The 14714-nt window shown below is 40.8% G+C and overlaps 1 protein-coding gene across 1 annotated transcript in view; it reads left to right on the top strand.

Annotated features, from left to right (window-relative positions):
- Positions 1-431: 431 nt before the first annotated feature.
- The window catches only part of LOC140726032 (RING finger protein 17-like), a 51258-nt gene continuing 36975 nt past the window's right edge, over positions 432-14714 (top strand). The window contains exons 1-2 of the mRNA XM_073041928.1: positions 432-504; positions 12426-12490. Coding sequence (XP_072898029.1) covers positions 432-504; positions 12426-12490 — 138 coding nt within the window. The remainder of the gene's footprint in view (positions 505-12425; positions 12491-14714) is intronic.

Consider the following 14714-nt stretch of genomic DNA (forward strand, 5'->3'; position numbering starts at 1 on the left):
TGTTTTAATAGATGTCGAGACCGGGATCGAATCAGAGCACAGAAGCGCACAATCAGGGTGTACTTCTACAGTTACCTCGCGACTGCCAACTTTCTCTCCACAAACAAAATCGGGAAGTGTTCTAAACTCGCCCCCTCCCCAATTTTCTGTATCGTACCTGGATCTCTTCCGCAACGCCATCACAGTAAGTTCATTGCCCTTCTCACTATAGCTTGAGTTCTTTTATATTGTATGAAAGATGAAGCACTGCCTAGAATTTCTAAAAGCTTTGTTCCGCTCCTTCACAGTTCTTTTACAGTCGTCCGACCTCAAATTTAATTTAAAAAAACAAACTGAGATTTATGACTGAACACTAACGGGCGAGTCTGGAGGGGCGGCGGCGCGCGAACGGGCGGGAATAACTTGCCACGTGGTGTCAGTGTGCAAACGAAATGGCGGAGGGCCGTGAAGGCAGTGCGAGGGCCGCCGCTTGCTCATTGTGTCAGAGACGGTTTCAGCTGCTTGGTATGTACCACAGACAACGGCTTGAACTAGGTTTTAGTTTTTAAAAAGTGTACTTATTTCTTTGAGATCTCTTTTGCCAAAGTGTGTCATGGTCATCTTTGCGCAGATGGGTCGGGGGCTTCAGCTGATTGTAGGTTTGCAAACGTTCTCAAGGGTCCGAATGTAGCACCCTGATGCAACCCGTTTCGTCAATTGATTGATCAGAGAGTTTTGTTTAACACTAAATAACAAAGTGGATGAGTTCCGGCACGATTATCCTTCTCCGTTCAATTTAGCAGGTGATTGACAGACTACCAAGCTCAATGTTCTCAACTACCTCGGTTAAAAGCGCATAAATACAAAGCAAATGGGACATTGCTTGGGAAAAAAACAAATAAAGTTGTGATTTAGGTAAATAAAATTTAGGGCAAAGAAAGAATTTGCTTTATTGGTCTATCGGTCGTTATTCCCTAACTCATAAATATGGCTTCGCCGAAGAGGGGTATAATAGCTCCGTTGTCCTTTCTGCTGCCAACAATTCCTGTTAACACAAAACCTTCTGTAATGTTTGGTGACCCAATCGAATGCGTATTTAAGGGGAAACTGAACAACAGGCTGCAACGCATTTCATCCAGTTGCGTTGCGTTTCTGCATTTTATGGTAGTTCCCAAATATATAAAATAGCCCATGTGTAGACAGGACGCCTGCAAAACGTAACCCTACTTGTGTAAGCTGTGCAGGAAAAACTATGCATTTGTCTTGGCTTTTCGCCACTAGTGGTTTTTACTTTGTTTCGCTGTGGTTCTCTTGAGTTGTTTTGCCTCGAAGGAATGTGTTTAAAACAGCTTTGTAATGGCAAAAATTCATCTTTTGACCTTTGTCAGTCTCTCCATGGGTATTTGATACTGAGCTTATAGATGTGATTTTGGGCTTTTTTTTATTGAGGAGGCACTCAGACAATTGACAACTTTATTCATTATTTGCACGCACACAGATGGGGAGCCCAAGTTACAATTCCTACACAGCTTTTGCCAAGCTATATGCGATTTTGAAATTATTTCACTTAAATAATGACTTCTAAAAACAAATTGATGTGTAAAATAGCATCTGAGGAGAGAAGAAAAGATGTTAACCTGTTGGGTCAGAGACCCTTCAACTAATGAAGGGTAATTGACTTGAAATATTAACTTTCTCTCTCAGCAGATCCTGGCTCTTTTACTGGATATCCCCAGCATTTTCAGTTTTTATTAGATTTCCAGTATCTGCAGTTTTTAGTGTGTCTCAGTAGAAGTCCTTCAAGAATCAGTTGTAGGGAATGCCTGAAAATTACCTTATGTACAGTGATCAATTACATAATCTGTTCACAAACCTGTTTGTATGTTCTATTGCTAAGTAAGATCAGGGCTAAAAGTTTATTGTCTTCATTTTTCTGCTTATTCCCTCGAATAACTTCACCCAAACTGAATAAGGATCAGGGTTAATATCACCAGCATACCTGGTGAAATTTGTTGACTTAGTGGCAGCAGTATGATGCATTACATGATAATATAGAAAAAATAATAAAGGTCATTCATTACAGTAATTATATTTGTACATTAAACAGTTAAATTAAAAATAGTGCAAAAGCAGAAATAATATTTTAAAAAGTGAGGTAGTGTTTATGGGTTCAACATCCATTTAGGAATCGTGTGGCAGAGGGGAAGAAGCTGTTCCTGAATTACTGAGTGTGTGCCTTCAGGTTTCTGTACCTCTTACCTGATGGTAACAATGAGACGAGGGCATGTCTTTCTGAGGTGCCACTCCTTGAAGATATCTTGGATACTACAGAGGCAAGTACCTAAGATAGGACTGGCTGATTTTACAACTTTCTGGAGCTTCTTTTGATCCTGTGCTGTACCCCCCCCCCCCCAGCCCCACCCATACCAGATAGTGATGCAGCCTGTCAGAATGCTCTCCACGGTACATTCGTAGAAGTTTGAATGTTTTAGTTGACAACCAAATCTCCTCAAAGCCTTAATGAAATATAGCTGCTGTGTTGCCTTCTTTATAGCTGCATCAACATGTTGGGACCAGTTAGATTCTCAGAGATCTTGACACCTGGAACTTGAAAGTGCTTGTTCTCTCCACTTCTGATCCCTCTATGAGAATCAATTCGTGTTCCCTCATCTTACTCATTCTGAAGTCCACAATCAGCTCTTTCATCTTTGTGACATTGAGTGCAAGATTATTGCTGCAGTACCACTCGACTAGCTGGTATGTCTTGTTCCTGTATGCCCTCTTGCCCTCCATCTGAGTTTCTGCCAACAATGGTTGTATCATCAGCAAATTACCGTAGATGTCGGATTATAAGCCGCTACTTTTTTCCCACATTTTGAACAGCTTTGAACACTGCGGCCTTTACTACGGTGCGGCTAATACATGATTTTTTTTCATGCCGCCAAAAACATTTTGCCTGGTAACAGTAGACCAATAAAATTGATGAGTAGTTCACAGAGGTCCAATGAAATTGTACGATAAATCAAGCGCACTTTCACAATTAAATTATTGTAAATCAGTCATTTGTACTCACCCTCATCAACATGGAAAACACTCGAAGAAAAGCATTGTGCTGCCTTTATGGCAGTTATTTAGTTTATAATATTTTCGCTTAGTAATTCATTTTCTAGTTAAAGTTAGAAGTGTTTTAACTATATTTGTTTTCTGTACTACATCGCGGGATGCTATGGCGTCACACCCGGTTTCGCCGCGTCTTGTGGGAAATACCGGTTTGCGATAAACGGGAAGGAGGGGGCGAGCGCATTACGCGAGCGGCATTAGATCTGAGCGAACGCTGCTTTTAAGTTAAAGGCGATCAATAACTTTTCCTGGTAGGCTGCAGTATATATATTTTTTACCAGTCGTTAGGAGATATTGGAATGTTGTTCAGTAAAAAAGTATACGCAACGTATATTTAAAAGTAGCCGCGTTACAGGCACGGTTCGAAAAAAAAGCATTTGCAATATGTATTTGTTTATGTTACCATATGGATTTAATTAAAAGTTAAAAAATCCTCACGTGTAATATCTTTCTGTGTAAATATCTCATATTACAATGTGGGACACCTGCGGCCGAAAATCCGGTGCGGCCTGTACAAGTACAAAATTGATTTTCTTTCTAAAATTAGAGCCAGCGGCTTTTAATCAGGTGCGCTCTGTAGTGCGAAATCTACGGTAATAAATGGCATTGGAGCTATTCCTGGCCATACAGTCATGGGTATAGAGAGTGTAGAACAGTGGGCTAAGCACACACCCCTGAGGTGCACCAGTGTTCATTGTCAGCGAAGAGGGGATATCATTACCAATCCATACAGATTGTGGTCTTCCGGTTAGGAAGTTGACGTTCCAATTGCAGAGGAAGGTACAGAGACCCAGGTTCTGTAGTTTATTGATCAGGACTGTGGGAATGATGGTGTTAAGCGCTGAACTATAGTCAATGAACAGCATCCTTACATAGGCCTTTGTATTGTCCAGGTGATCTAAGGCCGTGTGAAGAGCCTTTGAAATACTGTCTGCTGTAGACTTGTTGTGGCGATAGGCAAATTGTAGTGGGTCCAGGTTCTTGCTGAGGCATGAGTTGGTTCTAGCCATGACCAACCTCTGAAAGCATTTCATCACACTGTGGATGTGAATGCTACTGGAGAATAGTCATTAAGGTAGCTCACACTACTCTTCTTGGGCACTGGTATAATTGTTCCCCTTTTGAAGCAGTTGGGAACTTCTGACCATAGCAGTAAGGTTGAAAATGTCCTTGAATGCTCTCACCAGTTGGTTGGCACAAGTTTTCAGAGCCTTACCAGATACTCCATCAGGTCTTGCCATGTTGCGAGGCTTCATCCTCCTGGTAGACAACCTGATATCTGGCGAAGAGCTTTAAAAACCTAGTCTCTATGAAAGAGTGGTACCACCTAGCTTAGCGATCATCATTGGAGTAGTCTAAGTCAGAGTAGTAAGGCTTTGGCTCAACGAGGCTTCGTTGAGAACAGGCAGAGTCAAGGTAAGTTCATTCCTTATTTCTTATTTCTTTTTCTTATTTAACTCAAGAGAATAGGGGGTATGTTTACGGAGCGAGTGTTCTGTTCTGGATGTCAGATGTGGGATGTCCCGGAGACTTCCAGCCTCTCCGATGGCCACATCTGCACCAGATATATAGAGATACAGCTCCTTAGAAAATGTGTTAGGGTACTGGAGCTGCAGCTCGATGATCTCTGGCTTGTTAGGGAACGTGAAGCATTGATGGACAGGAGCTACAGGGAGGTAGTCACCCCAAGACTACAGGAGACAGATACATGGGTGACCCTCAGGAGAGAGAAGGAAAAACGTCAGATAGTGGAGAGCACCCCACTCAACAATAAGTACTCCATTTTGAGTACTGTTCGGGGGGGAATGATCTACCTGGGGGGAAGCAACAATGGCCGTGCTTTTGGCACTGAGTCTGGTCCTGTGACTCAGAAGGGTTGTAACTGGTGAGGATTGCAGCAGTTATAAGGGACTCTGTAACCAAGGAGACAGATAGGAGATTCTGTGGATGCAAAAATGAAACACAGATGGTAGTTTGCCTCCCAGGTGCCAGGGTCCATGCTGTTTCTGAATGTGTCCACTATTCCTGAAAAGGGAGGGTGAGCAGCCAGAAGTCGTGGTACATTTTGGTACCAATGACATAGGTAGAAAAGGGGGGGGGGGGGGGAGGTCCTGAAAACAGACTACAGGGAGTTAGGAAGGAAGCTGAGAAGCAGGACCTCAGGTGTAGTAATCTCGAGATTGCTGCCTGTGCCATGTGACAGTGAAGATAGGAATAGAATGAGGAGGCAGATAAAGATGTGGCTGAAGAATGGGAGCAGGGGACAGGGATTCAGAATAAGGGTTTCTGGATCATTGGGACCTCTTCTGGGGCAGATGTGACTCATTCAAAAGGGAACGGTTGCACTTGAATCCGAGGGGGACCAATATTCTTGTGGGCAGGTTTACTAGAGCTGTTGGGTGTGGTTTGATCTAATGTGGCATAGGGATGGCAACCAGTATTTTAGAGCTGAGGATGAGCCAGCAGGTTTAAAAGTAGATGATGGATGTAACATGAATGTAAGAAGGACAAGTCAATGATCAGGTAGAACTGCAGACAACACAGAGTTAAATTGTACAAGAGGCAAAATTGAAAAGGGTGAAGAATGCAAGACTGCAAGTGCTGTATTTAAGTGCACGTAGCATTTGGAATAAGGTGAATGTGGGCATCACTGAATCATAGCTGAAAGAAGTCTATGGGGGGGTAGCTTAACATCAGTGGATATACTTTGTATCAAAAGGACAGGCTGGAAGGCATAGGCAGTGGTGTGGCTCTGTTGGTAAGAGATGGAATTACATCTTTAGAAAGAGGTGACATTGGGTCAAAGAATGTTGAAATCTTTGTGGGTGGAATTAAGAAATTGCAAGGGTTAAAAAAAAAACCTATATATCATATATAGGCCTCCAGATAATGGCCTAGATGTAGGGTTGAGATTGAAAAGGGTAATGACACAATTGTAATGTGAGACATCAATAAGCAAGGAGATAAAGTCAGAAAGAGAGTGAGATTGAATGCCCACAAGATAGCTTTTTAGAGTAGCTTGTGCTTGAGCCTTCTCAGGGAAAGACTATCTTAGATTGAGTGTTGTGTAATAACCCAAATCTTATTAGGGAGCTTAATGTAAAGGAACTGTTCGGAGTCAGTGATCATAATATGATTGAATTCATACTGCAATATGAGAGGGAGAAGCATAAGTCGCATGTATCGGTATTGCAGTGGAGTAAAGGGAATTACAGAGGCATGAGAGAAGAACTTGCTCAGGTGGATTGGAGTGGGATTCTGGCAGAAATGACAGCAGGACAGAGATGGCTGAAGTTTCTGGGAATAGTTCGCAAGGTGCAGGATAGATATGTCCCACAGAAGAACTTCTCAAATGGCAGGAGCAGGCAACCGTGGCTGACAAGGGAAGTTAAGGACTGCGTAAAAGCTAAAGAAAAGTGGGTGGGAAGTTGGATGATTGGAAAGCTTTTAAAATCCAACAAAAGTCAATTAAAAAGCTACATGAAAGGAATAGATGGAATATGAGAGTAAACTAGTCAATAATATGAAGCAAGATACTATAAGTTTTTTCATTTGTATAAAGAATAAAAAAGAGGTGAGGGTTGATACTGGACCAATGGAAAATGATACTGGTGAGGTAGTAATGAAGGACAGAAAAATAGCAGATGAACTTAATAGGTACTTTGCATCAGTCATCACTGTGGAAGTCATGAGCAGTGTGCCAGAGGTCTGTGAGTGTCAGGGAGCAGGAGTGAGTGCCATTGCTATTACAAAGGAAAAAGTGTGAGGCAAACTCAAAGGTCTTAAGGTGGATAAGTCACTTGGACCAGATGCACTACATCCCAGAGCCCTGAGAGAGGTTGATTAAGAGATAATGGATGCATTGATCATGATCTTTCAAGAATCACTTGGCTCTGGCATGGTCCCGGAGGACTGGAAGATTGCAAGTGGAAATTGTCACTCTACTCTATCAGAAGAGGAAGGCAAAAGAAAGAAAATTATAGGTCAGCTTAACCTCAGTGGTTGGGAAAGTGTTAGAGTCTATTATTAAGGATGAGGTTTCAGGGTACTTGGAGACTAATGATAAAATAAGTCAAAGTCAGCTTGATTTTTGTAAAGCTAAATCTTGCCTGACAAGTCTGTTAGAGCTCTTTGAGGAAGTAACAATCAGAGTAAATTAAAGGAGAGACAGTGGATGCCAATTATGTGGATTTTCAGAAGGCATTTGATAAGATGCCACACATGAGGCTGCTTAACAAGAGAAAATCCTATGGTGTTACAGGAAAGATACTGGCATGGATAGATGAATAGTTGACAGGTAAGAGGCAGTGGGTGGGAATAAAGGGGGCCTTTTTGGCTGCCAGTGACTAGTGGTGTTCCTCAGGTGTCACTGTTTGACCTGATACTTTTCACATTGCTTGTTAATGATTGAGGTAATGGAATTAATGGCTTTGTGGCAAAGTTTGTGGATGATACGAAGATAGGCGGAGGGGTAGGTAGTGCTGAGAAAGCAATGTGATTGCAGCAGGACTTAGACAAATTGGAAGAATGGGCAAAAAGTAGCAGATGGAATACAGCATTGGGAAATGTACGATAATGCATTTTGGTAAAGGGAACAATAGTGCAGACTATTATCTAAATAGGGAGATGGTTCAAGCATCAGAGATGCAGAAGGACTTGGAAGTCTTCATGCAAGACTCCCAGAAGGTTAATTTACAGGTTGAGTCTGTGGTAAAGAGGTAAGTGCGATGTTGACACTCCTCTGTTTTCGGGGATGTTAGTGAAGAAAAATATTTTCAGGATATATAGTGTATATATTTCTCTGACATTAAAAGTACCTATTGTACCTATTTCAAGGGAAATAGAAGGAAAAACAAGGGAAAACGAGATAATGCTAAGGCGTCATAAGACACTAGTCAGGCCACACTTGAAGTATTGTCAACAGTTTTGGGCCCCATATTTCAGAAAGGATGTGTAATTGGAGATCGTCTAGAGGAGGTTCACGACAATGATTTTGGGAATGAAGGGCTTAACATGAGTGTTTGGCAGCTTTGGGCCTGTACTCACTGTAATTTGGAAGAATGTAGGGGGATCTCATTGAAACTTAACAAATGTTGAAAGAACTAGATTGGGTGGATGTGGAGAGGATGTTTTCAGTGGTGAGGCTATCCAGAACTAGAGGGCTCAGCTTCAAAATTGAAGAGTGACCTTTTAGAACAGACGTGAGGAGGTATTTTTTTATATAGCCAGAGAGTGGTGAATCTGTGGAATGCTCTGCCACAGACTGCGGTAGAGGCCAAGTCTGTGGGTATAGTTAAAGCCTGATTGGCCGGGACATCAAAGGATATGGCGAGAAGGCAGGTGTTTGGGGTTGAGTGAGGATCTTCACAGATGTAGTTATGTTCACCCTTTCAAAGAAGGCATTGAGCTTCTTTGGTAGTGAAGCATCACTGCCATTCATGCTATTGTGTTTCGTTTTGTAGCGAGTAATGTCCTGCAAACCCTGCCTGAGTTGATGTGCATCGGATGTCGTCTTCACCTCACTCAGAATTGTTTCTTCACTCTTGAAGTAGCCCTCCGCAAATCATATCTGGTTTTCTTGTACATACCTGGGTTACGGAACTTAAATGCCACAGATCTAGCCTTCAGCAGACAACGTACCTCCTGGTTCATCCACGGTTTTTGGTTTGGGAATGTACAGCAAGTTTTCGTAGGTACACACTCATCCACACAGGCTTTAATTAAGTTGGTAACAACTGCTGCATACTCATCCAGATCTGAAGATGAATTCTTTAATGCAGTCCTGTAAGCGCTCCTGTGCTTCCCTTTTCCATACCTTCTTGGTCCTCACTATTGGTGCTGCAGTCTTCGGTCTCTGCCTATACTCAAGAGTAGAAATACAACCAGATGATCAGACTTTCTGAAGTGTGGGCATAGAATAGCATTGGTAAGCACTCTGGGGGTGTAACAGTGGTTCAGTGTGTTGTTTCCTCTAGATTTGTTGATAATTATTTGGTAACATTCTCAAGTTGGCCTGGTTAAAGTCCCTCAAAATGATGGTGGAGGTGTCAGGGTGTGCTGTTTCGTGTACGTTGATCACATTGCTCAGGTCATCTAGAGCAGGGTTTCTCAATCGGGGTTCCATGAGAAATCATGATTTTTTTTTAAAGCAAATTTTTGTTTGAACTTTGCACTACGCATGATGTTGGCACTCACAGTGGTGGGCAGTGACTGAGCAGGCCCATTCACAATCTCATTAGAGGTCTCTCAGCCCAGTATATCAGTGCGCAGTAGGACCAGGTTTATTCTCAGTTTTTGATGTGAGATGGGAAAAGCCGTTCATATTTGGTCAGCACTGTATTGCACAGAGGGGAAGTTGGAAAGCCAATGGTGAGCGCTGTATTGCATGGAGGGAAGGACAGTAGGCTGATGAGGAGTATGTTTTCAAAGCATTGAATGGACTTGCCCAACTTAGGCTGTGATGTCAGCCTCTCCCTCCAGACTTAGCTGTTGTAAATGTTGCAAAAGGTATATTGTGTATGTTAGAAGTGAATTGTATTGTGAAGTTTTTGTATTTTTTTGCAGTTTTCTCTTTCAGTTATTTTTTATGCCGTTCTTTTTTTTTGTATTTAATTAACCCCGTTCCGTTGTGCCTAGTCTGGCATAACAAATTATAAATACAGCAATGACTCCAGAAACAACAAACAAGAGAAAATCTGCAGATGCTGGAACTCCAAGCAACACACACACAATTCTGGAGGAACTCAGCAGGCCAGGCAGCATCTAAAGAAAAAAAGTACAATCAGAGTTTCAGGCCATAACCCTTGCGTGTGTTGAATGGCTCCAGCAAAATTGAAGAGATAGTTAACTGCAAATCACCACCATATGACACATAGAAGTGCTGATTATTTTAATCTGTTATTGGAATCTCAAAACGAGCAGTAAAGCTTTTAATTAAAATCAAACTGTAAGCTTTATTTAAATTAAATCTGCCAAGCCTACCTTTAGAAAAATTAAATCCCATTTTGGCTTAAGCCAGTTATTTAACAGAAATTTATGTTTGCCTAATGAATTTTTAATATTTATGAAAGGGGAAAAAATAGTTTAATTTCAAGAATGGTAAGCTAAGCTTGACTACCTGTTTTTTTTCTTCAAGAAAGGTTGGCTAAAAATTCATTCTCTTAAAAGAATATTGACAATCATTTTTAGATTATTATATCTACAACTTACTGATCACACTAACATATCATGAGCTGTCAATGTAATAATTTTTACGCAGGGTTTCCCTGAGACCTGAAAATTATTTCAAAGGCTCCTCCAGGGTAAAAAGGTTAAGAAAGACTGATCTAGAGCCTGTTTGACATTGGCCTGAAGTGTAATGTACACTGCTACCGAAATGATCACTGAAATTTCCTGTGGCAGGTAAAATGGCCAACACTTCATTGCAAGGTTTTCCAGGTCTGATGAGCAGAATCAGGACATCACTGACACATTTGTGCACCAAGGAGTCAATCGTGAGATATTCATCTCCACCTCTTCTTTTGAGAGCCTTAACAGCCCTATCCTGACGGTGTATAGTGAACCTGTCAATCTGAATCACTGCGTCTGGTAGGGAAGGAGTTAACCAGGATTCAATGAAGCAGAGGACATAAGCATTCCTAATGTCCATTTGATACAGCACCCCAACTCAGATCATCAGTTTTCTATGCTAGAGACTGTATGTCTGCCTGCAATGTAATTGGTACTGAGAGTTGAAAGCCCCAAGCAACAGCCATGTTTCCTTTGAGGAATCCAGTGGCGAGAAGTATGGCTACAAGAGGCATTCTTTCCATCGGTTTTAAGCAGCAATAGGTTGTTCAATCACATTAAAACATCTTTACTAACCATACAGACCTTGAATGCAGTTGTGATTCTCAGCTGTAGTAGGCTGAAATGGGAATATTTTAAATTGCATCCATCAAGTTGTGCCACAACGAGTTCACTTCGGATTCAACTGAGGAATGAAAGGTTCTTGTCTCAACTGTTTACCTCCTGACTATCCTTTTGGGCTATTATCATTTCATGCAATCATACTCCGTTATTTAAATGCACACACAGTTTTGACAAACTTACCTGCCTAATTTGATCAGAGCATTGAGGTATATCTGAAAGTCACGACCAGTTGCTAAAGTGCAGTGACGCTGTGGCAGTTAATGAAAGTAAACTAGCACTGTAGTGGGGGTGGGGGAAGAGGATGAAATTCTTCACTGAACAATGATTATTTTACACATTCTCTATCTTGGTGTTGAAACGTGTATTCAAGACTGAGATGGATAGATGGGGTATGAAAAGTTATGGAGATCTGGCTGGAACGTGGAGACGATCTAGATGGCTAAGCAGACGTGAATGCCCTACTCCTATTTGTTATGTCATCTTAATTATTTATGCTGTCAGCCTCAAATTATTTAATCAAGGAAAATATTGATGTGATTTAAAGAGCTGTTACATTGCTTCAAAAGCTTCATGATACCAATATTAGTTTGGCCTTATGGCAAGGATGACCAGTTAGGGTTGGACTTGGCTTAATAAAACAAATTTAAAGTTAAAATATGATCATAAAATATAGGAGCAGAATTAAGCAATTCAGCCCACCAAGTCTGCTGTGTTATTTATTCATTCCATTTATTATCCCTTTCAAAACCATACTTATGTCTTCTCCCATAACCTTTGACGATTTACTAATGAATCTATCAACTTCCGCTTTATATATACCCAATGACTTGGCCTTTACAGCCCTCTAGTAATGAATTTCACAGATACACCGCCTTCTGATTAAAGGAAATCCTCCTCTTTTCTAAAGGAACGTCCTTCAATTTTGTACTCTTTGGTCCCAGACCTCTCCACAATAATTTGGGATTCTTGCAACTGTTAAAGAATAACAAAAATAAAACTGAAGAGTACTCTAAGAATATGAATCGCTCATGGTATGTGTGTGTTTGTAAAAACCTGTAGTGCCCCACCCTGCTATGGTCACTTTTTTGGGTGGCAGCACTGGATAAGTATTGGCCAGTCCAAATGCTAAATAAATATAGTTATTTCAATAATATGTGAAAACCTTTTCCTCAACCATCTACATTTGTATTTCTCTCGTTGGAGTGCAAAAATAATACAAGTTCTTTTCCTGTATCACTTATGTGAATGAATACCATTAATAAACGAAAATTGTTAAAATGTCATGGATCCAGAATAGTTAACTGTGTCACTTTCCAGGATGCTGCATGCTTTTTCTTTTTAAAATTTCTGATTGCCTTAAGTATATTAAGAATTAGTAAAAATATTAACAGTTGCTTAAAATTTTTAATTTTTAGAAACAAAGTTACAGCAGAAATGCAAGAATACAACAGAGGAGTTAGGTGCTATCTTCTTTGAATGGGTAAGATATTTATGACTGAACGTATCTTTTCAGTCCCCGTACGTTAATTGTAGCTGTTGAATAGTACTGTTTACATTAAATTGAAGATTATTATAGTTGAATGCTGAGATGAGTCAAGTTCTATTTCAATTGGAAAAACATCTAGATCCTGAGATTTTCTTTAGCTTCTTGAAATGTTGTTTTCTTAGTGACTGCATTTGAATGCAGTTTATATTAATGCATAAGCACATTAAATTTGAAGTGTTAGTTTTAGAATCGGAATTCCACAGCACAAAAACAGAATTTTTAGCTGACTTACTAATTATCAAGTACTCACCTATGCTAGCTGCAATGAAATCCCACCACCAGCCATATCATCTCCCCACCCTTTTCTCTCTTCTGCAGGGACCACTCCTGTGATCCACTGTTCTGCTGTTTCTCTCCACAGTTATCCCTCCCTTATCCTTGACACTTTCCCTTGCCCCTGTAGTAGATGTTGACATTTGGTCGTGCACCAGCACCCTTGCCATGATCCGGGGGCTTAAACAGTCTTTCCAGGTGAGTCAAAGGTTCACATGCATCTCCCCACATATCCCCCTTCTCCAAGTCTGGTTTTAAATGTCATTCATTTCTCCCAGTGTCTCCCATCTTCCCTTCTTATCCAAATCCAACTCTGATAGTACTTCCATGTTCCCGCTTGTCTCCTTCCAGCAGTGGTCTCCTATCTTCATACTCCCCTCACCCCACCTGCTGCAGAACTCCAACTCTACCCCCACTCATCTCCCCTACCCAGCACTATCTGCCTGTCATCTTACACCTTTCCTCAGTCCACCAGTTCCTTAGAATCCTTTCTCACCACTCTTTTCATTATGTTGGCAATCTTGCCTCTCCACTCTCTCCTGATGCAGGGTTTCAGTTTCTTTCCACTCACATGTTGCGTGACTTGCTGTTAACAACTGTATTACTTCCATTACCATCGTGTGGTCTATGTCATCTTGTGCTGTGGTAGTCAAGGGCTCATCTAGATACTTCAATATTGAGAGCACCCACCTCCACCACACACTCAACATCCTGAATTGTGGATTCCAGCCAATCTCTGAGTGGAAAATTTACTTTTAATCCTTCTGCCCTTTAAATTTACATCTTCTAGTTTTAGAGGCCTGTTAAGATATTCAACCTATCAATGCTCCTCATAACTTTGTATATTTTTCTCCAATCCCTTCGGTCCTCTGTCACAAGTAAAGAAATTAAACCTATCTAGTCTCATAATTGAAACGCTGCAACCCAGGCAACATTCTGGTGAATTTCCGGCATACACTGCCAAGCATTTTCTTCGTGTAGCAACCAAAACTCTACACAGTAGTCCAGTGTGTACCATGGCATCCTTGTTCTTGCATTCTGTGCAGGATTAAATCTCATCTGCCACTTCTCTGCTAATTTTACCAAATTGTATTGCATCTGTAATTATCCTTCACATGATCAACAGTACCAATATTTTGTCTAAAAAATGGATGTGTGTGTGTAATATGGATTATTAATCCCTGTAGATTACCACTGGTATACCACCATTAGAATACAATCTTCTAATCTCAAGCTTCAGTATTTCACCGTCATTCTTAATAAGCCAATTTTGGATCCAGTTTGCCAACTTGTATCTGATCCTGTGAAGTCTAATCTCTTGAACTCGCTTTCCACTGGTACCTTGTCAGACACCTTACTGAAGTCCAGACTGCATCATCACCATTACCATTATCAATACATTTTGTTACCTGTTCAAAAAACTTGCAAAGCAATTGGTCAGACTGGATTTCTTTATTAATGAGGCTAGCTTAATATCTTTAATCCCTGCCTTTCTAAGTGTGGTTTAGACTTTTTCCAATGATTTTTTTCAGTAGTAATGTTAGGCTTACATGCCTGTAATTATTTGGCTCATCCCTGCTGTCGTTCTTAAATGAAAGTACCAATTTTCTCTTTTTCAATCATCTGGTATTTTTCTCCCTAATGTGCCCCAATCTTTCCTAGACTACTATTGCTCTTACTAATATAATACAGTCTGAGATCACTTTCTTTTGTTTTTGTACTCCTTTTATTCCTGGAACTCATACAAAGCCATGCTTACTCTATCTAATCAGACCATGCTTCTCCAAATGCTTGTGAATTCTGTTTTAAAAAATCCTCTCCAGTAGTTTGTCCACCACTGATGTAAGACTCACCGGTTCATCTCTCTTGACAACTCTCTTTACCA

This window comes from Hemitrygon akajei, chromosome 4, assembly GCF_048418815.1.
Source record: "Hemitrygon akajei chromosome 4, sHemAka1.3, whole genome shotgun sequence".
NCBI lineage: Eukaryota > Metazoa > Chordata > Chondrichthyes > Myliobatiformes > Dasyatidae > Hemitrygon > Hemitrygon akajei.